The following is a 25,857-nucleotide window of genomic DNA, read 5'->3' on the forward strand; positions in this document are numbered from 1 at the left end:
TGATAGCGAGCACCCACCAGCCGCCTGTGGCCGCTTGGGTTTCAGTTCATTATGATGAAATATTCGGTCTCTCCAGACACCTTTCAAGGGCTCAACGGCCACCTACAGCTTAGCGGCTGCTGTACCGGACCCACCTAATTGCGGAACGCTTCCAGAGAGTTCTACCGGACAGCTGGAAACTTAGCACCGCCCACGGTCCGGGTGCCGGGCTAAATTGCTTCCCACCTGACAATTCAGAAGGTCCAGCCCCCCCCCCCCCCATGGTGGTGGTGCCAGTGAGGCTGTTATTCTACAGGAATGTGGGGCTATTCTTGAAGGAGAAGACACATCGAAGCAGTAAGTAAAGAAATTTCCGGGGGAGGGGGGGTGAGGTGGCCGTCACCACCACCCTCCTGGAGCGGCTTCTAATGAGGCAGAGGAGGGGGCCTGTCCCCTGGGGGCGCTGCCTTGATCTGAGTGCCCGCACCCTCCCTCCCCTGCCCACCAGCCTCCCCCCGCAGTAGAAAAAGCTCACGCCCCACCGTGGGTGCTGTGGCAAGGGGGCAGAGGCTGCCGAGGGCCAGCCAGGACCCCCGGCCCCGTTGGGCCCACAGACGGGGAGCTGGCTGGCCCTGGGGAGACATGGAAACCACCCCACGGTATCTGCTGGGCGAGCCGGGGCCCTGGGTGATCTCTCTGGGCCCCACGTCCCTCCCCGTAGCCGTGGCCACCAACCTCTGCTCCGCTCCGCGTTCCTCTCCTCCCTTCCTGGCTGCACGTGCTTCTGCCCAGCGGTCCCGCAAACCACCCTCAAGCCCACCAGAAGCCCCAAACATAATGCTCCGCTTTGGATCTTCATCCCGCTTGGCCCCACTGGCCACCTGGACATGGCTCATCGCTCCCTCCTGGAAATCCCGGCTTCTCTGGCCCCCGAGGCTCCTCACACACCTGCTGGCCTCCTAGCCCGGCCCAGCATCAGAGACCCTGTGAAAGCCCAAGTCTGACCATGTCTCTGCTCTGCTCAGTCCCCCTCACTCACAGCCCCCTGGACCCATAGGCTCTCGCCTCCTCTGCTCCCCGAGCACATCTCCAGCCGCCCTGCTCCAGCCGGCCTCCCTGTTTTCCTTCAGCCACACAGGCACATCCCAGCCACCGGGCCTTTGCACCTGCTGTGTCCTCTGCCTGGAACACCATCCCTCCAGAGAGCTCCAAAGCTCAATCCCTCACTTCTTCCAGGGCTTTGCCCAAACGTCCCCTTAGTGGATGTTGGTTTTCATGGGCAGCCTGAGGGCAAACACTTGACAGATGCCGATCCACGTTAACGTAGACGATGTTCTCAGGTTCTATTCATTCGTTCCGCAAGCACGTACCTGCCGTGTGCCCCTGAGCAACGCCCACACAGAACCAGCTACAACACAGCCTGGGAGGGAGGCCAGCCAGTCTAGGACCCAGCCGGGGAGCCTCAGGCTTGATCAGCTCCAAGGCCCTAGGGAAGACGACCCTACGGCCGGTCTGAGCACGCCAGCCGGGATCCCGGAGGGACTCTTGGCTGACAGGGACCTCACCTGGACACAGCGTGCTTTGTCAGAGCACGCAGCCTGGGGATATCTGGCTGCAGGCACATCCCCCTCCCCTCCCCCTCCCTCCCTCTGCCTCCAGCTGTTCCCGTCATTTTCCAGGGACACATCCTTCCTTGAACACGGGGCCCCCAGAAGCAGGGGCCCTCCTCTCCCGCTTCTTCTCCTCTCTGGTCTGGCAGGGTCCACCACCCGCGAGGAGTCTCCCCACCACTGACGCGTGCCTGGGCTCTGGGGTCAGCACCCACAGCTGGTGCGTCGCCACAAAGAGGGTGTGTAACTCCCCGGGAAGGGCAGTTGCGGGCGCGCGGCTGTCTGAGAGCTCGGGGGGAGTCCGTGCCCACCCGCCCTGGCACTGGTGAGCTGCGCGACCCTGGGCAAACGTCTCCCCCTCTGTGTGCCTCTGTCTCCTCCCCCTCAAGGAATAAGAACAATTAGGACCGCCTCGAAGGGCTATTATCAGGATTTTCGGGAGACGCTGGCACAGAGTTTGGCAAATCACAGGTGCCCAGCTGGTGGCTGTTACCACGATTATCCTTCCCCACTGGTCCCCCGCCCCCGAGTCCCTTCCCGGAGCCCTGCTCGAGAGACCTTTCCAAGCACGCAACTGCCCAGGTGCCCCTTTGCCTAGCCCCCCCCCACCCTCCACCACCACCGTGGCTCCCTGCACAGGCCAGCGTCTGAGGGTTTGCAGGCTCTGACTCCTCATGGGTGGGAGTGTAGCTCAGCAAATATTTACGGAACGGACCCATGACCGACTCATCCACCCGGAGGTGTTCGGGGCGGGGGGCACGGGCCTCTCGGTGTTCGGTATTATTCTCAGCCCAGGTGTCAGGTAGAACCCCGGCCCGGCTGTGCCCACTTGGAGGTGGCATCAGCAATGCTAGACCGTCAGTGACCCGGAGACACCCCCCCCCCGCCCGCCAACACACACAGGCCCTTCTGTGACCCCTGAACCCTCAGGCACAGATTCCTGTCTGGGTCTGGCGCTCCCACTGAGGGCTCGTCTGTATTCCGGGGCTTTGAAGGTGAGTTATCTGGCGTGGCGTCTCTGGGTTCATGAGAGCCTTTAGCTACCCGGAACGTCCCATTCTGGACCAGCAGGACGAGCGGCTGCTTCTGCCCACGGGTGCCAGCTGGAGGGACCCGGGTGTGGGTCCCAGGGGCTGGGCACCCGGCTGCTTGGCTCCCGGTCCCGTCCTCACCTGGCCGGGCCCTGGATGCTGATCAGACCCAGGTCCTCGGAGCTGTCGATGAGCTGGCACCGGAACTTCTGATCCTGCAGGACCGTGCTGATGTGAGACCAGTTGTGCTGGGCCACAGCCCCGCCCACGGCCAGGTAGTAGCCGTCCCCTGGAAGAGAGGTGGCGAGGACTAGCCTCTGGGTCGAGGAAGCACCTGCTCTTTCCCGGAAAGTGAAAAACACAAGCCAGAGGGCAGTGACCCTCCCCAGGGGCACCGGCTGCTCTCTGGGGGCAGGGGGTGGGGGCCGGGGTGGGGGACCCCTGGGGGCTGCACACGCCAAGGGAGCGCTGTTCTGGGAGAGTCTGAAGCTTTCACCCACTTCTCAAAGGGCTCCTGACCAGGAGAGGGGGGCAGCTCCCACCCGGTCGAGGCCCGAGGCTCTGTGTGTCATCAGTGCTGGGCAGCCTTGGACAGATACCTTCCTCTCTGGCTCTGCTCTCACTCCGTATGCCCCTGGCCCCCCGGTCTCTGGATCCCCCTTTGGCCATATCAGGACTTGCTGGGGCCAGGTACCGGGCCGGGCTTTGCCAGTAATACCCCCTTGATTCCCCCCTCACAGGAGGCTGATTCTCATCACCACCCCAGGGTTTCACAAAAGGAGACCGAGGTTCAGAGAGGTCACATGGTAGAAAATCAGACTCTGTCCAGCTCTGAGTCATGGCCTGGGCCACACTGCCACCCAGGTTTGGGTGAACGGAGGGCAGCCCGCCTCGGCCCAGCGTCGGGGGAGAGTCACTGCCCTGGGGAGCTGGGACAGCTGTGTGGCCTTGGACCCATCACACAGCCTCCCTGAGCCCCTGTGCTCTCATCTGTCATGGAGAGTCTTTGTAGCTCCTCTGCAGGGGTACTGTGAGATCCAGCCACTGCCTGTGCCTGGGGTGGGCGGGCTCCCACCGGTCATTTGCCCATGATCTCTGGAGGAACCGGGGGGGGGGGGGTGGGGTGGGGAGGGAGACGGGAGGCCTCCTTCTTCTCAGCTTTCCCTGGACCTCCCCTCGCATCCCCCGTCTTTCCTTCCTTATTAATTCTCACAGGGCTCCCCCACCCCGGAGCAGAGGTCCCCAGGCCATCCCTGACCCCTCAGCCGCTTCTCCGTCTGTACGGTGGGAATATGGGACTGGAAATGCCCTCACAGGCCGGGTTCCCACAGCTGCTGCCGGCAGGGCCCCAGGGAGGGGCGCAGAAGGGTCTAGAAGGCCTCCTCCCGTCGGGGTCCCCTGGCAGCCGCCTCTGTCAGCCTGGGCATCACTGCCGCGGGCTGGGCATAGCGTGTGGGCACGGATGGAGATGGGCAGGGGGTTCCCTGCTGGAGAACCCTCCTGGGTGCCCCGCCCCCCCCACACCCCCCACCCCGCAGCTGTGGTAATAGACGCAGCCACCCACCGTGATCGAAAAGCAGTCCCGCCTCACTCTACCCTTCCCTGGCAGAGGAGGGCCTGGCTGGTGACAGAGGGCTCGGGGTAAAGGGCACCAGGCTCTCTCCGTCTCCAGGAGCAGCTGCTGGCTAGGCTCTCGTGGGGGGGGGGGGGGTCCCGGGCGGGGTGGGGCTGGGCTGGGACCACCGGCTGGAAGCTTGGAGCTGGGGCCCGCCTCCCCCCCCAATCCCGCCTGGGAAGGAGCGGAAGCAGGGGATGCGGTCCTCAGCTGCCTCCTCCCACCCTTGTCCAGGCGACCCCTTGGAAGCTCCCCACCTTGTCACCCCACATGCTGTGTGCTCCCCTAGGTCCCACGCAGAGGCCTTAGCCTCCGGGAAGCCCTTCCTGAATATACCAGGGCAAGTGGCCAGCGGTCCCGCCGTCTCCTCCACCCCCACATCCCGAAGCAGCCTCCAAGCTCCTCCTCTCAGCGCCCGGGGCAGCAGCACCTCTGGGCTGGATGGCCGGACCCGTCCCCTCCTGGCCCCAGACTCCAATCCCACCCCCAGTCCTGCTCACCACATCTCGATCGCCCTTGCTCCCACGGCCCTCAGGAGGGTCCGAAAGCGCTCCCCTCCCCCCGCCCGTCAGAGCACCGACACGACCTCACCGCAGTGGCCTGCCCCCTTGCCCGTGCCCGGGGACCGCGGCCGTCCCGCGTCCACAATCTCCCTACAGCCAGGACCGTACCCTGCACCCACCTTTGGATCCTTTGGGCCGTGGGGCTGGGGAAAACAGGCTACCCCCCAAATCCCTGTGGGAATACTCTACAGGGATACTACCCCTCCCCACCCCCGAGGACACCGTCTGGGAATCACATAGGCCTTGGCATCAGACCGGCCTGGCCGAGAGGTGGCTCTGTGGCTCGACGCCCTCACTTCTTACTTCTCTGGGCCTCCGTTTTCTCATCTATAAGATGGGCTGAACCACACCTGCCCCCATAGGACCGTTAACAGCATCCACTGGGTTAAAACGTCTACCAGAGCACTGGTCAGGTATGATCAAGTCTCCTCTCTTCCTCCCTCGTCTTAAGCCGATGAGCACAAAGGGAGACAGAAGCCAAAAAGACAAGTCGGCCCCCAAAAGGGCCCCCCCGGCCCCTGGGCCGGGGGACTTTTACAGGCCGCGTCCTCCGCGTAGCCCCAGGGGTCCGAAGCCACCCAAGGCCCCTCCTCAAGGGACAGGAGTTCCGGGGGCCGCCTGGTGCCAGGGCAGCTGCTGGGCCCGGCGTTCTCCGGACAGCTGTCCTCATCAAAGACCCAAAGTGCCGGGTCCTGAGGCCGCAGCTCCAGGCCCAGCCTGCAAGTGGCCGTGGCAGCGAAGGCGGTCAGTGGGCAGAGTCCAGGGGCTCGGGCTCCAGCCGGGGAGCTGGGGGCTGCGGGGTTGACCTTGCACCTCCCTGTATCGTCAGCACGTCTCCTACAAGCACGTCTTCCTTTTGGGATGCAAAAGATGGTTCAAGATCACGTTTGGCATCGACAGCTGCTTTGTACACAGCCTCGCTCGCGTGCAAATCACCACATCCTCTTGACGTCGTGGCGCCCTGACGCAACGGGTATAATTAACCCGCGTCTAAAACATGCATATTTAACAAGCATGCATATTCATGGAAAGAACAGTACAGTTTTTAAGGCCGAAAATAAAACACGGTCCACATGCCGCCGGTCTTCTCGTGTTTGGCCGTGTCCCCGGGCCCGGCAGCACGTTCCAGAGCCTCCCGGGATGTGACTCAAGCGTCACGGCGCCTCCCTCACGACGCGCCACGCGCGCTTCCGCTGGCAGGCCAAGCAAGAGCCCGTCCCCCGCGCCCAGGCAGCCATGCGGTTGGACCGGGAGGCGCCAGAATCTGGGAAAAACGCCTCCCGAATCATTAGCACCTTTCCCTTGCCTCTGCTCCACGGCCTGTTCTGGCCCCCGCCCTGGCAAGGCGGGCGCTCCTCGAATCGTCAGGGCCAGGAATCCCCCGGCACCTTCCAGAAGGTCCCCGTTCTCCAGATGGGGAAAGTGAGGCTCAGGGCTGTGGGCCGCAGAGCCAGGCAGTGGCAGGACCTGGCCCAGGATTTAGATGACCTGTGCCCTCACCGGGGTCCCTCCGTCCCTCCTCCCCAGCTACACCAGCCCTTCTCCAAATGGCCCCTGCTCCTCTCCAGCCGGCTCCTTACAGGCACCTTTCCAGCCGGCACCTCCTGTTCATCCACCGGGGCTCAGGCCAGAACATCACCTCCTCCAGGAAGCCTTCCTCACCCTGGCTCAGCTACTTCCAGAGCCTCCATAGTCCTGCTCTTTTCCATCCCCTTGCTTTTCCACTCGGTGTTCGAATGGTCTCTTCCCGGCCCTGTCTGTCCCTACCGTGAGATCTTGGAGGCCCGCCCAGCCTCCTTCACCTGCTGTGATCGCTGGCTGCCCGCATCTGTCTTACCGTAAAGGCTTTTTGTGAGCGCTGGGAGAAGGAAGGGGCGGACAAGTTCATTCACACAGCACAGGCGCTCTGGTTGAGCCCACTGCTTTCCCGGCTTCTGCACCACCAGTGGCAGGAGGGAAGGGCCCCCCCAAGCTCCAGCTGCCGCCAGTAAGACCGCTCACCCGTGCCCACAGCCTCCAGTCGGCCGGTGCTGCCCCATGACGATGTTTTCAGCAGTCAGAGACTCAGGAATCCCACCCACCCTCGGCCCCCAAATCCACCCCAAAGGAGTCTGTGGCCGGCAAAGCAACCTTGTCCGTCCCATCGCCCCTGCACCCCCACCCAGAGATATAAACTCCACGGGCCAGAACCTCCTGGGTGCCTCAAACAGCCTGGGATGCGACAAGTGCTCAGCAGGTACCGAGTGCACCTGCCTGGCTAATGCGCCCTCCTTCTCGCTCGCCTCCCCCTCCCCCAGTGCCCTGGGAGCTCGCCCGCCAACCCCTGGGGACCCTCACCGAGTCTGGGCAGCATGGAGCCAGGCCCCTGGAGGCGGGGGCTGCCAGCTTCTCTGAATGGGCTGAGTTCTCGTGCTGACGGAGCCTCCCCCTGGAGGGTCTCTCAGAGAGACACCCTCTCCTCTGCAAATCCAGTCTCTCAGAGCGGCCCCGGGGCCTCCCTGGAGAAGGAGGGTGCTTCCCACTCTGCGGATCTCAGCCGTCTCTCTTCTCCCTAGCAGGGACGGCTACAGGACTAGAGATGACCTTGCTCCGTGTGAACCAAGGGGTAGGGTCGGGGAGCTGAAGGGACAGGCAGCACATCTGGCTCAACGTGGCCGTCAGGGCTGTGCAAACAAGCATTACAGGTAGTGAGCTGCCTGTCACTGGAGGCATGCAAGCAAAGGCGAAGGAGCTGCAGAGGGCAACCCAGGAACAGCTTGAGCACTGAACTGCACACCTTCTAAGGACCTGCCCCGGCCTGAGACGGGATTCAGCAGAGATCAAAGTTGGTTCCGCATAGATGTCAGTGGCAGAAAGGAGCTAGTATGTCCAAGCGGGAAGCACGGCCTCCTCCGTGGCTCCCTCTGTTCTGGGCAGGCACGCTGAGTATGCCCACGCCCTCGCTGTTCTGAAACTCCGCGGTACGGACAGGTTCAAAGACATAATCACGGAGTACTCAGAGCCCACATCACTGCCTGAACAAAGCCGACCGCCGGCCTGAAGCGACACCTCTAATCTCCCAAGCCCTGACCGCTGCGGGCACCACAGGTAATTACAGAGCGGCCCTCGGCAGCCCGTCCCCGGCCACCGCCGGTCACCGGAACAAGGGCTGCAGTGACAACATCGCTCAGCCCGTGGGGCATCTCCTACCTTCAAAGGCAGGGGCCAGGGCGGAGGCCTGGGGGCCGGGGGCCAGGCGGCTGACAGTCAGGTCGCTTTCGGTGCCGCCCCTGTGGTTCAGCATGCAGGTATACACGGTCGAGCCTGGGGGCAAGAGGAAGAGCCGGAGTGTGGGAGCTGCTCGGCACAGCCCGGCACACACAAGTCTGGGTAACCGCTCGACGGGATGCCCTAGCGCAGGTGACCTCAAAAGGCGACGTGACCACGACCGGGCGGCCCAGAGCGGGAGGGGCAGGTCACCCAGCACTGCTGCTCCCGGAGGAGGAAGGGTCAAGAGTGGGGCTTCGGGGCATCTGGGTGGCTCAGTCGGTCGAGCATCCGACTTCGGCTCAGGTCATGATCTTGTGGTTCGAGAGTTCGAGCCCCGCGTCGGGCTCTGTGCCGACAGCTCAGAGCCTGGAACCTGCTTTGGATTCTCTGTCTCCCTCTCTCTCTCTGCCCCTCCCCCACTCATGCTCTGTCTCTCTCAAAAATGAATAAAAATATTAAAAAAAAAAAAAAAAAAAGAGTGGGGCTTCTTTCTTCTTGAAACACCTCGGCCCGGGACGTGGATGTCCCCCATCCCAGCCTCCCACCCACCCCCCACATGCCAGAAAGTTCTTAGGAGCAGGATTCCTGTCTCACTCACTCTGGTGCGCCCGTGCCTGCTGAGCAGAGGCTCCTGACGTCTGTCCGCATAAACGACTTTGTGGATGGATGGATGAAAGGGGGTGAACGGGAAGGTAGATGGAGGGGTGCTGGGGCGGGGTTGGGGGGACGGGGGGTGTGGGTCAGGGGGAGGTTTAAGAGGAGCAGGTGGGGTGACTGCCAGAAAAATGGTGTCACGGGTTGAACTGTGTCCCTGAAATGACATGTTGACGTCCCAACCCCGAGTACCTGTGAACGTGAGCTTATTTGGCAACAGGGCTTTGCTATGTGATCATGTTAGGATGGCCATTATGGCGGGCTCTAATCCGGGATGCTGGTGTCCTTACGAGGAGAAGCAAACGCAGGGATGTGTGATGTCAAGGCAGGGGCGAGATTGGTGCCCACCCCCACCCCCTGGAGCCAGAGAGGCAGGAAGTGTCCCACCTCCGGTCTCAGAGATGGCACAGTCTTGCTACCTCTTGAGTCTGTACTTGTAGCCTCCGGAAGGATCAGACAACATGTTTCCATTGTTTAGAACCAGCCCATTTATGGTGTTTTGTTACAGCAGCCCCAGGGAGCTAATACAGACGGGTGGGGGGGGGGGCGGGTAACGTAAAAGGAGATGAACATCCCAAATATTACATGGGACACACTTAAGAGGAAAACATCGTCCATTCTTGAGACTCAAATCTATCTGACCTTCCTGTATTTTTATTTAATTCTGGAAACCCTCTTTGGGGAGAGTGTTCCTGTGGGGAGTGCCCAAAGGGGCTCCACATTTACAGAGAGCCTCCTGCCTTGCATCCTTTCTGGAACAAAGTAAATGGAGAAGGGAGGGAGGGAGGAGGGAAAGGAAGGGCAGGGGGAGGGACAGTGGAAGGTGCTGGGGGCCTAGGGCCTGAGGTGTGGCAATGAGGGCAGAGAGATCTAGACGCAGGGGTCCAGGGCCAGGCCGGGGGGCAGAGCCCTGAGCTGGAGAAGCCTAGAGGGGACAGAGCCAGCTTGCCGCCTGGTCTCAGCACCCAGGGCTGTGCCCAGGGAGTTCTTCCTGGCACCAAAGTGGGAGAGGGGCATGGCCCTCTGGAGGTCGTACCTGGGGGTCGGCTGACATCAGCAGAGAAGAGCCAGTCGGCAGCCTTCCTCGCATCCAAACCCACCAGGTAGAACTTTCCGAAGTAGGACATGTTGAACACAGCAGCGGCCCCTCTGCAGGCCAGACATTCCTTCTTGATCTGAAAAGTTCCAGGGAGGAAGGCCGCCATGAGGGCTCTGAGCTATGCCTCCTCAGAGCGCGGCACGCTGGGCTCTCCCTGGCACACCTGCTCTGAGACCCCCTCCCCACTCCCAGCTGGGAACACAACAAGACCACTCTTCAGAAGCACAGGGAATTATACCCCACAAAAGAAGACAACAGATTCAACAGCATGTTCTTGGACCACAATGGAATTACATTAGAATCACAGCAGGAGGAAACTTGGGGAGTGTGCATATAAGTGACATTGAACAACACATCCCCGAATAACCAAAGAATCAAAGAAAACACTTGTGGGGGGAGGGCTGGGAAATACTTTGAGAAGGAGGGAAGGAAGGCAGGGCCTTGCTCACAGAGACCTTGCACCTGCAAATGCCTCCAAAGTTCTCAATCGATGCCTCAGCTTCCCACTTGGAGAAATTGGAAAAGAAGGGTGAATTAAACCAGAAGCAAGCAGAAGGAAAGACTTAATAAAGACTAGAATAGGATGTAGAGGAAATGGAGAATAGAGAAATGGAGAAAATCGGCAAAAACAAAGCTGGTTCTTTGGAATGATCAACAAAAGTAGCAGACTCACAAAGAAAATAAGACAGGAGACACAACGTACTAAAATCGGGAAGGAAAGAGGGGACATCACTACCGACCTTACAGCAGTAAAAGGATTGTAAGGGAAAACCATGCATAACCGCATGCCAGCGTGTGACACGTGAAACGGACACATTCCTAGAAAGACACAAGTTATTAAAACTGACTGAAGAAGAAGGGTTCCCTGGGTGGCTTGGGTGGTTGAGTGTAAGACTTTGGCTCAGGTCATGATCTCATGGTCCGTGGGTTCGAGCCCCGTGTCGGGCTCTGTGCTGACAGCTCGGAGCCTGGAGCCTCCTTTGGATTCTGTGTCTCCCTCTCTCTCTGCCCCTCCCCTGCTCCTGCTTTGTCTTTCTCTGTCTCTCAAAAAAAAAAAAAAGTTAAAAAATAAAGAAAAGAAAGTAATTCCACCTACATCATCAAAAAGAATTTAAAAATACCCACAAATTGAACAAAAGTGCAAAACTTGTACTCTGAAAACTCAGCAATATTTTTGAAAGAAATTAAAGAAGGCCCGAACGAGTGGAAAGACATCCCATGTTTACAAAACGAAGACTTGATATTGCTAGGATGATGTGCTCTCCGAACGGATCCAGATTCAACACGATCGCCGTTAAAATCACAGCGGGCTTCTTGGCAGAAATTGACAAACCGATCCTAAAATTCATATGGAAATGCAAGGGACCCAGAATAGTTAAAACCATCTTGAAAAAGAAGGACCAAGCTGGGAGACTCACGCTTCCTGATTTCAAAACTCACTACAAAACCATTGTAATCAAGACACTAACACAAGGATACGCATATAGATCACTGGAATGGGGTTGAGAGTCCAGAAATAAACCCGCACGTTTATGGTCACTGCTTTTCCACCAGGATGCCAAGGCCGGGCGAGGGGGAAGCCACGGTCGTCAACACGTGCTGCCCGTGCAGCTGGACAGCCACACGCAGAGAAGGAGCCTGGGCCCCTACCTCACACCATACACGAACCATAGTCAAAGTGGGTCCTAGACCTAAGAGTAAGAGCTAAACTATACGATTCGTAGAAGAAAACATGGGAGTAAGTCTTTGTGGTCTTGGGTTAGGAAATGCCTTCTGAAATATGACCCCAGAAACATAAGCAACAAAACAAACAATCCCTAAGTTGGATTTCACCAAAATCAAGACCTTTTGTGCTGCCAACAACACCATCAAGAAAGGGAAAAGACAACCCACAGAATGGGAGGAAGTATCTGGAAGGCATAAATCTGATAAGAGGCTTGTACCCAGCATATAACAGGAACTCTTATAACTCAATACAAAGACCAGTAACCCAATTTAAATGAGCAAGGTGTCTGAATAGACATTTCTCCAAAGAAGATGTACGAAAGGCCAGTAAGCACATGGGAAGACGCTCACCATCATTAGCCAGTAGGGAAATGCAGCTTGAAACCCCAGTGAGATCCCACCTCACACCCACTAGGATGGCTGGGATCAAAGACAGAGAATCACCAGTGGCGGCGAGGACTTGGAGAAGTCACAACCCTCACCCACAGATCCTCAAGATGTTAAGCATCGAGGTCCCATGACCCAGCCACGCACCTGCCAGACATCTACCCGAGAGAAATAAAAACCTACGTGCAGACAGAAACCCGTCCGGGCATGATCGCAGCGACGTTATTCCTAACAGGCAAAAAGCGGAGCCAGTTCGAATGTCCGGACACACTGCCGAGCATCCACGTAACTGAAAACCGCTCAGAAAAGGAAGTGACGAAGCACGGACACACCCCAAAACGTGGATGGACCTTGAAACTACGGTGCCGAGCGAAAGAAGCCAATCACGGAAGACCGCACGTTGTAGGACTCCATTGATACGAAACGTCCCAGCAGGTAAAGCTCCAGGAACCGAAGTAGCTTTAGTGGCTGCCTGAGGGGAGGATGGGGTGGGAGAGGGTGGGGGGTGGGGGTGACAGCTGGCAGGTCAGGGTTTCTCCTGGGGGTGGACAAAAACGTTCTAACATCACATCGTGGTGACGGCTGCACGGGCCCAGGGGGACACTAAAAACACTGCCGAATTGTGGGACACCTGGGTGGCTCAGGTTGCGATCTCACAGCTCGTGAGTTCGAGCCCCGCATCGGGCTCTGTGCTGACAGCTCAGAGCCCAGATCCTCCTTCAGATTCTGTCTCTCTCTCTCTCTTTCAAAAATAAACATTAAAAAAATTTTTAAAAAGCACCAAATTATACACTTTAAGTGGATGCATTGTGTGTTATGTGAATTCTATCTCAGTAAAGCTATATATATATATATATATATTTTTTTTTTTTTACACAAAGAACACAGCATGCCTGCTGGCCGGTATACAGATGCCCCTGCCAGGCCCTCCAGGTCCCGAATTGTCCATCCGTTTTTCTCCTCCGTCTCCTGTCCCGGAGCCACTGCATCTTTGTTCTACACACATCACCCAGCCGCTGAGGGGAGGCCCCACCTTTGCTGCTCATTGAAGGAAAAATTGTGGCAGCAAAGCTACCCCTCGCCGAGCACTGGCTGTGCATCGGGGACCTGTGTCACCTCCTCCACCCCGAGGTTCCAACACCACTTCCCACGAGGACACTGCCCTCTGAGGCCCGGGGAGGGGACGCGCGGTCTGTTGGGGGCCAGGCGGCTAGAAGATCGCGGAGCCGTGCATCCGGCCCGTGCCGTCGCGGTGCCCCAACCCCCCCACCCCAGCTCCGCGTGGGTGTATCGGTGTGAGCGGTGAGAGCATTTACAGCGGGGAAACCGGCCAAGGCCCCAGTCGGGCTTCCCCGGGGGAGCTGGCACCCCGCCGGAGCCCCAGATGCCGCGACCCCACCGCCCTGCAGACACCACTGTCCTCTGTGGGGCTCCCGCGACCCGTCAGGCGCTGCAGGACCTTCCCCGACACTGGGGCCGCAGAGCAAAACCCGACACGGTCTCCGGGCTGACTCTCGTCTCCCCGTCTCCCCGGGCTGGGGAGGCTGCCAATGCTGAGAACAAGTGTGTGTTTCATGCTTTGGGACTGTTCAGGCGCGTTTGCGGAGGCTGGATGAAGCCACCAAGCCAAGTTGGCATCCCCTCCGGGCTCCCACGTCCCCGAGGGCCAGACGTCCTGCAGGCCCTGGGAGCCGCGGGAGCCGAGGTGCCAGACTCGAGGCGGTGCCAGGGACCCCGGAGCCTGGGGACGCACGTGCCTCCTGCTTCCGCCGCCCAAGCCCCTCCCCCAGTGCCTTTACCACCAGAGCCAGCTTTGGGGGAAAGCACAGGAGGGACTGTTTCTTTCCCCTGGGGGCCGGCTGCAGAATTTGTGAGGCCTGGTGCAAAATGAAGCCGTGGGCCCCAGTTCCTAAAGTCTTAAGAGTTTCAAGGTGACGACAGCGGAGCGTCAAGCCCCACTCAGGGCCCTTCTGAGCCAGGCCCTGGGTGACCTCACAGGCCGTACACCCAGGAAGCTGGCCGGCTGCCTTTTCCCCCGAGATGGTGCTTCCCAGGCGGCCCCGGGCTGGGCACCCACATCAGGGGGCAGCTGAGGCCTCTCTCGCTCTCTTGGGGCAGCCACGAGGCCACGGCTCAGCCACGTTCTGCTGGGTGATCCCTTTGCAAAACGGCGGGGCCGCTCAGCGTGGAGGCTGGCGTCGCTCTTTCTGCCGAAGCTGCCCTCAAGAGCACCTCTGCCCGGTGCAGACTGCGGGGGGCGGCCCGGCCCCAGGCCTCGTCACCCCCACCCCGGCGGGAGTCGGGCCCAGGCAGCCCGGCCGGGGCTCTGACCAGCCTCGTCTGCCCACTTCTGGAGCCAGAGGGGCAGCGAGCAGACCCCAGACCCCAGACCTCCTGCTCGTCCTCTGGAGGGGCCCGTCTTGGGTCTGTGTGTCCTGAATCTACTCTGCGAGAGAGCCACCGACAGCAGCCCTAAGGAAGAGCTCGTCACTCACGCCTGTCACAGGAGCCTCAGAACAGATCCAGGGCAGGAGGGAAGGAGGCCCAGAGAGGGGCGGCCCCTGGCCTGCGGCCACACAGTCAGCCCCAGCCCCCACCGCCCGTGGCGAGGCCTCGGCACAGAGGGGGGCAGAGAGGAAGACATCACCGGCTTGCTCCTCAAAACTGAGTCAGCCCGAAACGGGGGGTGAACTGGATGCAGTCCAGAGCCTCTGGCGGGACTCTCGGCGGGCCCCCGGGGGTCAGCCCTACCGGGAGCCCGACGTTCTCCTCCATCAGGGATGGGGGGTGGGGGGACTCAGCCACTGACCACGTCGTGGTGGGGCGGGAAGTCGAACGTGTACTCGTCCCCCAGCAGCCGGCCGTAGGCGTGGTCCTCGTGCATCCGGTTCCCATACGCCCCGTAGTAGTCGTACCGCAGGACCTGGGAGGAGACACGCTCGTCACCGTGCCCCTTCCTCCCTCCTCCTGGTCCTTCCTTCCCTCCGCCCCCGCCCTACACTCGCACGCGCACGCGCACGCGTTCACAAGGGCGCACACGTGCACACACACGGCTTGGCGGGCAGAGAGCCGGGTGGAGCAGATCTGGCCTCACCCGGCCGCCCTCGGGAGGGCTGTGCTGGGGGCACGGCCTGGGGGGCGGTGAAGGGGTTCAGGCAGCCCACAAACCCTTGCACAAATAACACCCTAACTGCCGCGGTGGTGGTGCGGCTGAGGGCCGGTGGGGAGGCTCGGCTGCGTCAGTTGGGGCCCAGAAGGATGGAGAAAAAGTGGGGTGTGCTCGGGCTGGGGAGAGACGGGCGGGTCACCTGGGACCCCTGGGCCACCGTCAGGGCTTTCAACTCAAGGCTGGGGCAGCGGGATGAGACCCGGAACCAGCTCTCTGAGGAAGCGGGTGACGGAGCTGGGGGCCGGACGGCACTGTCATGGCAGTCAGGACTGAGCCCTGCTCCGGTGCCTCGAGCTTCTAGGCAGGGAGATCCTTTCTACAGGCGAGAAACTGAGGCAGAGAGATGAAAACTCGCCTGATGTCACAGGCCTGGCACAGGCCTTGTGGCACGTGGGCCCCAGAGGCTGGCTCCTCGACCGCCACTGGCCGTGGCCTGTCCTGCCCTCTGTCAGCGGCTCTGAGATGCCCACATGCCACTGGGCCCTTCCCCAGCCCTGCCCCTACCGAGGGAGCCAGTCAACTGTCCCTCCCCAGCACGGCCAGACTTGCCCAGCCTCTTTTCACAGGTGAGAGGGCACAGAGCCTGCCCATCTCCAGACCAAGGGAATGTTCCCGATCCCTGATCCAGGGTCCCCTCCTCACCCAGGGGCCAGGGGCTTCCTGGGAGAGGCCAGCTGGGACACGGAGGGCTTTGCAGGGGGCTGTTCGAGCCCCACCCTGTCCTGGTGGCTCCAGCCTCTCAGCCTCCTGGGGACAGGCTGCTCCCCCTGGTGGTCTTAGAGAGCCCACTCTTGCCTAACGATGCCCTGGGACCCGCCTTGGGCCGAGAGTTGCTATGGAGATGGGAGGTGGTTGCCCTGGAAGGGGACTGGTAAATGACAGCAGCAGAAGAGGGGTGTTAATTTGCATAAATCCGGATCAAATTCTGTCCCCCGCCCGCTCAGGGGACCCCAGCCCACGAGTTTCACAAGCAGGCTGGTTGGGTTCTTCTCTGACAACCTGGGCCCGTGGGAGGCACTGGGGAGTTGGGGAGCCCCCAGGAGGGCACCCAGAGGCCGGGAGGCTGTGAAATCCCAAGTTACAAACCAACGCGGAACGCATAATTTTGTGCTAAATGCTCCTACTAACATAAAATAACAGTGGCATTTGCCAAAAATATATGAGCAAAATTATGGGAAGATGTGCTAATTTCTCTGGCACGGCGGGGGAGTCTTGCGCGCGGCCCCCTCACTGTGGAACACCAGCTTTCCCGGGGGCCCCAGGCTTATCTGGGCCTTGGAAGGCCTGGCTGCTGTGGGCGGTGAGTGACGGCCCTGCGGACTCTGCAGAGGACGGGCCCCGTGCTCACGGGCACATCTACAGGGGGCTCAGCCTTCCCGCCCGCAAGGTGACTCACCCGCCCCGCGGGCCCCGCCTCGGGTGGTGTGGACGGGAGTGGGGGTGGGCTAGGCCCGGGTGGCCACTCACCGGAGCTGTGCCTTTCGGGGTGAACCATCCCGGCCGCTCCCAGCCCTGTCGCTCCTGGAACACGCAGCCTCGGGCCAGTAGTTCCTGGGTAGGGGTGGGGAACCGGCACCCTTCAGGCCCGGCCAGACACCCCCCTGCCTCCCGCCATGCAGGGCAGTGAGTGACCGGATTCCCCCCAAGGGGATACACCCCAAGGAGCAGAGGGCAAAGAGGTCCTGAGGCTCGGAGCCAGGACCCAAGCCCAGGCTGCAACTCCTACCCCAGAGCCCCACCCCCAGCCTCAAATTCCTGCTTGAAGCCCTAACGCCCCCAGTGTGACTGAATATGGAGGTGAGGCCTTCAAAGAGGTGATTAGGGAGGAATGAGGTCATGGGGTGGGGCCCTGATCCCAGGACAGGGGGACCCAGGGGACCCAGGGAGAAGGCAGGCTTCCAGACAGCTAGGGAGGGGGCCCCAGCTGGAGCTGCTCAGTGTCCAGACCTGGGAGCAAGGAATTTCTTATGGCTTCTCCCCCCCGCACCCCCGGTCTGTGCTATTGTTCCAGCGGGAGCAGGCTGACCCAGCACGAGACCCGGCGATCCCCCTCCCCCCCGCAGGTGCACCCCTGAGAGAACAGGGAGGAAGCAGGTCTCTGCACACCCAAGTTCACAGCCGCCAGCAGCTGGAAGCAACAGTGCCCACCGACCGATGAAAACAGATGAACACGCCTGGTGGACCCACACGGTGGAGCGAGACCGGGCCTTAAAACGCAACCGAGCTCCGACGCATGCCGCACCACAGACCAGCCTCAAACACAACACGCGTGTGACCTTCTCTCGTGACCCTTCACGACCCACTTACATCAAGCGTCCAGAGGAGGCGAATCCCCGGACAGAAAACAGATCAGTGGCCTTTCTAGGCTGGGGAGAATGAGGGATCACTGCTTCGTGGGCACAGGGTTTCCTTTCGGGGTGATGAAAATGCTCTGGCGCCAGAGAGTGGTGAGGGATGCACAGGACCGTGAATGTACTTCATCTCCCTGAACCGTAGGCTTCAAGAACGGCTAAAATGGCAAGTTTTACGTGCTGTGTGCTTTAGCGCAATACGAAAACGTAACGGACTGAGTTCGTTTCCTGGGCCCAGTCTGCACGTGCACGCGTGTGGGGACCTGCCACACAGCAGCAAGCAATTCTCCGACCCCGGCAGAATGTCCCAGAAGCCAACTCAACTCTGACACTGTCTCCCCGAGGACGACATCAGGTTCCCCAGGCTGGGGACTCAGTCCCACAAGGCTGCCCCCATCTCCTACTCGAGTCCCTCCAGGTTACCTAGACTGGTGACCGACCGGCTATAGAGCAGGCCCCCTCCTCGGGCTGGATGCATTTGCCCGAGCCGCTCACAAGACTCAGAGAAACGTTTTACCCACTGCATGGCTGGTGTTTCTAGAAGGTTATAGCTCAGGGACAGCCAGATGCAAGAGGAAAGTAGCTCCAGGTGTGGGGAAAGGGCGTGTGGCTTCCGTGCCCCTCCAGGTGCCACTGTGCACAAACCTCCCGGTGCTCACCAACCCAGAAGCTCTCTGAGCCCCTCCTTTTGGGTTTTTATGGAGGCTCCGTGATACGGGCACGGTTGATTGCCTCGGTGGCCGCTGGTGACTGAGGCCACCTCCGGCCTCTCCGTCTTCGTGGCCCTCGCCATTTAGGAAATTCCAAGGGTTGGGGGAACTCTGTGCCAGAAACGGACTGGACGAAGACTGAATTCCTATTTCTTATCAGAAGTCACAATATCACACGGACACAATTAAGTGACATAATGGCAGATTTCTTTGTGAGTTCGGGTTGGGGAAAAATGATCATCTCCGCCCTCAAGTTTGGAAGGGCCCCGTGGCCACGGGCAGCCTTGTCGGACTGGCAGGAGGGCCCAGAGCCCCGGGCCGAGCAGCTTCGGAAGCTGGGTCTGGCAGAGGCAGGCAAGTGCGCAGGTGCCCGCGGCCCCCGACGGGCTGTATCCCGCTGCCTCCCGAGGACCCACCCACACCCTGAGCGGGCAGAGCAGTGGCCAAGAGGACACTGCCAACGGTGGCACCAAGACATGTCCTCCTCGGACACCCCAGGGGGCAGCACAGGGGCAGTTCTCAACACAAGAAAATCCCCCGGCATGAGTGATGGGGTCCCGTGGATCGAGGAGGAGGTCACCTTCCCAGGGAGGGAAAATAGGGGCATAGTCACCTCTAATAAAACCGGCCGTGGCTGGGGGAGGTGTCGCGAGCAGGGCTGACCGTGCGGACAAGAGGTGGGCGCTTCTGAGCCCATCTCCTTCCAGCGCAAGTCAGGCAGCCCCTGTGTCTGTCAGGGAAGCTCTGGGGCTGTCGGGACAGGGTGACCCGGGACGGCAGAGGGGAGCCGGGGGTCACCGTGGCCCGAGATCCCAGACGGCCCACTAAGCTCAGCTGAGGGGCAGGGCAGTGGACACCGGGTCCCTCTGGGGTCCAGGTGCTGGAGTCCCGGACGAAGGAGGTTCCTTTATGCAGCTTCAGAGCTGCCTGCCTCCATCCAACGAACACCCCTGAACACGTATTAAAAGTCAGGCTCCGTGCTCAGTGCTCGGAGCCGGAGAGACTAGGGCACAGCTCCTGTTCCCGGGGCCCTGGATGAGCACAGCTTGCAGCACAAGATGGGGGCGGGAGAGGGGACACGGAGGTGGGTTGGGAGCACGAGGAAGGGGACCGTCGGGGGCTTGGGAGAGCGCCAAGGCTGGGCTCCGGGGAGGGCAGCTGACAGCGGGTTTCGCCATTCGAGTAGAAGCTTGCCGGGGAGGAAGGGCATCCCAAGCAGGCCCCACGCGCAGGACGCATGTCTCTGGGGCTATGCTGCTCTCTGTCAGTTCCCGTCCCCGATGGGTGACCGCACACACCGGCCGGCGCCCCCGCCCCCCACGACCGCCGTCGGCAGTTAGGGAAGATGCCGGGGTGTGCGCTCTGAGCACGCTCCGTTGGTGAGAGCTGGGAATGGCCGAGCCACCGCGTCACCTCACCCGGCCCAGAGCACGCCTTTCCGTCGCCCCAGTGCCCCGGACTCCCCGAGAGTGGCCGCTCGTCGGGGTGTGGTACCTCGTGCAGGGGGTCTGTCCTCATGTTGCGCCCCGCCAGGGGCTCGTCGTGGGGGAACACAACAGAGTAGTTCTTGGCGTAGGACTCGTGGCTGCGCTCGCGGATCCAGCGGCGGTGGTCGGTGAGCAGGTGATGGAAACGCCTGTGGTGGGCGGAGGGGCCGGTCACTGCCTCGGGGGCTGTGAGGGAAGGGCCGGCCAAGGACCCGGGGCCAAACCGGACCCTCATCCCTCCACCAGAGTCCTCCCTGGGGCATGGGTTCGGGAGGGGGTCCGGGCTCTAGTCTCCCACCCTGGAGCCTTGGGCAGCTAGGCCTCCTCACTGCGACACTGCCCCCCCCCTCCCCCCCACCGGGTCACCTGGCCTCTCCTCCAGCCAGCAGCTGGAGACCCCCAACCGCTTGTCCTCCGACGGCCCCGGCTGCCCGAGCCGACCGCGTAGCTGCTGGCCCACCTGGGTCACGGGCCCCCGGCCCCTCCCACACACAAACCCACCTCTCAGACCCCCAGACCAGCCTCCCCACCCGTCCCTTCCCTCACTGTCCACCCGCTGGCATCTCACGCGCCCTCCCGGCCCTCCTCCCCATCCACGTTCCATCCTCCATGACGCCTGTCGGAGCCTCACCGGGGCTAATTGACTCTCAGTTTGCACATAGTTCTAGCCAGCACCATGTTCTGATGGGGGCAGGGGGGCAGGGCTACGGATGTGAGTTTATCCTTATGGATATTATCGCGAGTCGCTGCGATCGTCCAAGGGGCCCCTTCCTGCTGTCGGCCCAGGGGTGAGTGCTGTGTGCGAGAACCTGTCTCAATCTCCAGTGCGGCCTCACGCCGCCCCCCGGTTTGACTCATTTGCACACGAGGGGCGATCCAGCCTGCACTGAGCCAGGAGCTTCTGGGAGGAGCTGCAGGGCAGGGGAGGGAGCCACAGAGCCAGGCCAAGGGGTCTAGGGAGTTCCTGAAGGAGAAGCGTGCTGGGGTGCGGGGTTTGGAAATGCCTGGCCGGCTTTGGAGGGGCTGAGGCGGGGAGGAAGGGGGCTAGGAGGCGGATGGCCACTCTGGTCAGATTCAGCCCCGGTCACCAGGAGCTGGCACGGTTCTCCCAGGACCGGACTGGTGGCCTTCCTCGCTGCTTTGAGAGTCCTGGCTGGGGGTGGGGAGCGGGAAGTGGGAAGGGGGAGTCCTGGATTTCCTTCCTCACGCCCCCAGGACAGAAGAGGAAGCTGGATCTGGGGCGGGGCCGGGTGATCCCTGCAGACAGACGCGGCCCCTCCACGGCCCCTCCGGCAGGTTCCCCGTCGCCCAGGACTGCTGCCTCGGCTCACGTCTCTGCACACGTGTGCATGGCAGGGGCGTGGGCTCGAGCTCAGCCAGAGCACGACCAGGGACCGGCAGGGGAATGGGCCCCTCCCTGTGGCCACGCAGGCTGGTTCCTGCACTCCTCCTGTGAGCAGGGGGCCCAAGCCGGGGCTAGGGTCCGGCCACCCTCAGCGCTCAAACGATGACGCCTCCTCCCGGTTACTCGGACCCAAGGGCTGTCACTAACAGTCACGGCCTACACCCCAGACCCTGCCCGTGCCAGGCACCGTGACGCGTACAAGCGAGTCCCAGATGCGCTCCCCCGAGAGGTGAGTCATCACCCCCCGTTTCACAGATGGGGAAACCCTCTGCCTGAGCCACAAGGGTGAGTGGGCTAGTTCGCTGCCCCCCCCTCTACCCCCCCCCAGGCTCCAGCTCGTAGGGGCTCCCCGCCCCCCCTCTCCCCCCACCATACCATCTGTCTCCCAGCCTGTGACGCCCAGGCCCAGCCTCCCCGCCACGAACCAGCCCACAAAACACTCCTGCCAGGCAAGGCAGCTGACGACGGGAGGCCCAGACCCGTTCCTAACCGGGCAGGGGTTTCACAGGCAGCCTCGGGGCTTCCTGCTGAATCCAGGACTGTGCACCCCCTCCCCGCCGGGCCTCCCCCAGCCCAGGAGGGGGGCAGGCGTGCCAGCCCCGTTCTGCAGCCGTGGACGCTGTGGCACCGGGAGGCCACCCGCCGAGGCCTGGGGTGAGCCCTGACGCGGCGGTCTGTTCCTGTGCCGGAGCCCTCGCCCCCGAGGGAGGCGAGGCGCTGCGTCCCTGCCCGCTCTGGCGCCCGCGCTGGGCGACTTCAGACAAGCGGCCTCCCGCATCGGTGCCTCTTCTCGCCGTTTGTAGCAGGAGGGGCTTGGACCGGCCCATCCCCGAGGCCCCTTGAAGCTATCATTTCTGGAACATTCCTCTCTTGGGAGCGCGTGGGCGCAGCCCCAGACGGGCTCGGAGGCAGCCACAGAGCAGAGCTGTGCCAGGCGCCGTGGAGGGGGTGGCCGTGGGGGAATCTCAGTGTCTATCTGTCTGCCTCTGTGGGGGCCAGACATCCCCCCGCCCCTCCCCAGCGGGTGTAACGTCTTCAGCAGGCCAGGAAGGGACGAGGTTAGCAGAGGAGCAGGGGGCATGTTGAGCGGAACCAGCACCCCAGCACCCCCCCCCCGACCCCGGGCAGCTGGGGTCTCCCCAGGGAGGCTGTCTGCCAGGAGCAGTAACGGAACGGGCTGCTTGCCCACAGGGGCGCCCCTCCAAGCCGTCGCCTCGACTGCCCCCTGCACGACACCCCGGCCCCACCAACACCCACCCTCCGGACCCTGCCTGGGAGTGAGTGCCTTCGCCCCGCCTGCAGAGGGTGATGGAGACCAGGACCCCCTCCCCCTGCTCTGACGACAGCACCCCCCCACCCCCACCCTGGCTCAGGCTTGTCTAGCGTTTCCTTGCAGACGTGACGCAGAGAGTTGTGCCTACACAGACGCCCTGGCTGCCCCCGACATTAGCAGCACACGCGTCATTACCCGGGGCTACGGTGAGGAGAGCGCCGGGCACCGGGTCTGATGTATTCCCGCCACCTGGGACGTGAACGCTCAGCTGGCATCTGGGCTCGGGGCCGTCTGACTCCCAGCTGCTGCGCACGCACTGATCATAACCACCCAACTCAGCCTCACTCCCTGGGCAACGCGCGGGGTCCCCCCTGCTCCCCAGGCCTCAGTCTCCCCATCTGCCAAATGGGATGAGGCGATCCCGCTGCTGATCCTGGAGCCATCCGGCGGGTCGAGGAGGACGCTGGGACAAGAAATCCCGGAAACTGTCAAGGGCCGTGAATCTGCCAAACCCCGGGCACCTGCAGAACCGCCCCTGCTGGCAGCCTTCTCCCCCTTCTTCCCTTACTGGCGCCTCTTCCAAGAAGCCCTCTGGATTTCAGAGAAGGCTCCTTTCTAAATAGCCCTCGCTATATACCCGGCTCTACCTAATCCCAGGGTACCGGTAAGCAGCCGCCCCGCCCACGGTCTCTGGTGCACACTCGCCTGATGTCATAGCTGTACATGTCCTTCTCTGGGCGCCCGTGGACGATCCAGTGGGCCAGCTCCTGCCCACAGCCGCCGCCCAGCATCATTCCTAGAAGGAGTAGGGCCAGAGGTCTGCCGTCCGCCCCGGAGCCCCCACCCCAATATCACGCCCCTTCCGTGTCCACAGCCAGCATCACCCCCCGAACCCTGGATCTCACACCTGGGGTGCCGTACTGCTGCTAACAGGACCCCACCCCTCCCTGCGGCCCTCCTCTGCCCTCACCCCTGCCAGGGGCCGCTGTGCTCCTGAGCCCCCCACACTCTGCCTGGGGAACCTTTTTTTTTTTTTTTTTTTTTTTTGCCTGGGGGAGCTTTAAGATCAGGGTGGTGGGGGTCAAGGAGGGGCCTCTCACACGCACCTGCACTGTTGAAACCGCAGCCCAGGAAGAACCCTCGGAGCTCAGGTGCCTCCCCCATCAGGGGCTTGTGGTCAGGTGTGAAGGACTCTGAAAGGGAGGGGGGCCTGAAGCTCTCCCCGGGCCATATGCACCCGGGGCGGGGTCTCCCGAGAGGGCAGTGATTGGAGCGGGGTCTGCCGCTGACCTTCACCCAGACCTTCCCCATCCTCACCACTCCGCTCAATGCCACTTCCTCCAGGGGGCCTCCCTGACTGCTCCTGCCACGCTCCCAAGCTCCTCAGCATTGCTGGGACCGGGTTCTGCTTTGCAGCATCCAGATTTGCCTCCTGCTGAGGAGGGGCCTTTCCCTCAAGCCCCCGTCACAGGGCGCCACCTTCCTGCCGCGTCACTGCTGGTCATTCTTGCCCACTGGAGCACGAGTGCATGAGGGCAGGGACGGGGCTCCACTCAGTACTGTGTCCCAAGGCCTAGCATGGGGCCCGGCAAACAGCAGGTGTTCGATAAATGTCCCTGAGTGAAGGGCTGACCCCAAGTTCTCCGGGAGAGGGACGGGGGCTTCTGCTCTGTTGGCCGAAGGTGTGTCACAGGCGGAACCCAGAGCATGGAGGGCAAGGGACCCTTGGGAAATCATTATAAAGGGCTGGGCTTTGTAGCCACAATCCTAGGCTTGAACCCTGCTTTACCCTTTCGTAGCCCTGTGACCCTGGCCGAGTCACTTCACCTCTCTGAGCCTCAGTGTCCTCATCTGTAAAACGGGGATCATGGCACTGACTTCACAGGGCTGTGAGTTAGCCCATCTACAAATACTTGCCGCCCCAAGGCATGTGCCCAGGGCTCGGCTCCGACCATGACTGCTCCCACCCCTCAGGCAGCTGACGAGAGGGGACGGTAAATACGCAAATAAGCAAAACAGAGAATGTCTGGGAAGAAATGACGACGGGAGGAGGGGCGGTGTGAGTGACCCTTCTGGTAGGCACCATGGTCACTAACTATGGAACAGATGCAGAAACTGGGTCACTCTGCCAGTGAAGCAGGGAGCCAGGAGCCGGCTCAGGGCTGCCTGACCCCCAGCCGGAGTTCTCAACCTCTGCGCGGGTCTGTCCCGCGTGGGATGGGGACGGACGCGACCCCGTGTGAGGAAGGTCGGGAGCTTCCCGGGCCCTGGGGGAGGAGGGGGGGGGGGTCTGGTGGTGGCAGGGGGCACAGGGGCGGCGAGGGCGAGGGTGACAGTGGTGTGGCTGGGTCACCCACCCGGGGAGCGCTTCGGGAGGGCTGGGGATGTTTCCAGGCGGACAGGAAGGTGAGGACAACCTCACGGGGCATCTGAGGAGAGAGCTTCGTCGGGGGGGGGGGGACGAGAGTCTCTTGAATGTTCAGCCAATGACTCACGACCGAGCAGCTTGGGGATGGATGCAGAATGATGGGATGTTTGGGCAGCACAGACAGGGGCCCCCACCTTGGCCGGGACCCCTGGGACCCGGAATGGGAGCTCTGCCCGCCCCCGGATGCCCCGGAGTCAAGGGGGCCTGGGACTTCCCAGTTCTGTTCTGGAAGCCAAAGACCACTGACCGCTCTCGTCCTCCCTGGCAAGGGGAAGCGCTCTGTTCCCCGCGAACCCTCCCCCATAGGCCGGAAGCCAGACACAAGATGTCTTCACACACACATCCCCCCCAGATAGGACTCCCTGGGAGCAATGACTCCCCAGTCTAATTAAACAGAGGATGTTCCCGGGTGACTCGGACCCCTGGGATCGTTTCAGGCCTGTGCTTCTCATTGCCAGCCCCACGCAAGCCCGGGGAAGCTGTGGGGGAAGGGCAGCGAGCCTTCGGCCCCCTGCCCACGCCCTGCACCCCGAGTCTAGCACTCAGGGGCACGTCCATCCTGCCCACCGCGGCTGGGCCGCCTCATGAGCCCAACAGATTCCAGCGGCTCCAGGGGCACCGGGCGGAGAGGGCTGGCCCCCCCCCCCCCCCCCGGCAGGCCACAGGCCCCTGGGCATCAGAACCTTCCCCTCTCCTGTCCTGGCCAGCCCCTCACCCCCTGCATGGCTGTGGATGACCCATTACTCTCCGGCCTCCGGCGAACCCCTTCCCATCAGGACTGATGGCATTCTGCTGGTCCGGGCTGTGCCCTGCACCTCACATGTGGCTTCTCCTCCTTGCTCCACTCCTGCTGAGTAGGTATGTTGTCACCGATTTCACAGACGAGGACACTGAGGCACCCAGAGCCTCAGACACAAAGTTTCCTCTTTGGACAACACCGTATCTTTCCCAACCTATCTCCCCAGGCCTGATACGGGGCAAGGCCGGCCCTACCCGTGTTTTTGCCTTGACTGAGGATTAAAGGGACCCCGTGTGTGCCAGGAAGAAAGCGGGGGGGTGGGGGAGATGCCCAGTGGGAGTCCCAGTGCTTCTGCTGGGACGGCAACGGGGCTATCGTGTCTG

At 61.9% G+C, this 25,857-nt stretch overlaps 1 protein-coding gene across 6 annotated transcripts in view; it reads right to left on the reverse strand.

Annotated features, from left to right (window-relative positions):
- SARDH (sarcosine dehydrogenase) overlaps window positions 1–25,857 on the reverse strand; it is a 62,276-nt gene that overhangs the window by 19,449 nt on the left and 16,970 nt on the right. For 3 of the 6 annotated variants that reach the window (XM_045470271.1, XM_045470270.1, XM_045470272.1), the window contains exons 11-19: window positions 25,499–25,582; window positions 23,414–23,500; window positions 23,013–23,103; window positions 19,637–19,778; window positions 16,549–16,632; window positions 14,722–14,835; window positions 9,738–9,876; window positions 7,988–8,101; window positions 2,762–2,909 (exon numbers count right to left, since the gene is read on the reverse strand). In XM_045470271.1, coding sequence (XP_045326227.1) covers window positions 2,762–2,909; window positions 7,988–8,101; window positions 9,738–9,876; window positions 14,722–14,835; window positions 16,549–16,632; window positions 19,637–19,778; window positions 23,013–23,103; window positions 23,414–23,500; window positions 25,499–25,582 — 1,003 coding nt within the window. The remainder of the gene's footprint in view (window positions 1–2,761; window positions 2,910–7,987; window positions 8,102–9,737; window positions 9,877–14,721; window positions 14,836–16,548; window positions 16,633–19,636; window positions 19,779–23,012; window positions 23,104–23,413; window positions 23,501–25,498; window positions 25,583–25,857) is intronic. The other 3 variants (XM_045470273.1, XM_045470274.1, XM_045470275.1) reach the window with 3 other exon arrangements.

This window comes from Leopardus geoffroyi, chromosome D4 (genome assembly GCF_018350155.1).
Source record: "Leopardus geoffroyi isolate Oge1 chromosome D4, O.geoffroyi_Oge1_pat1.0, whole genome shotgun sequence".
NCBI classification, from domain to species: Eukaryota; Metazoa; Chordata; class Mammalia; order Carnivora; family Felidae; genus Leopardus; species Leopardus geoffroyi.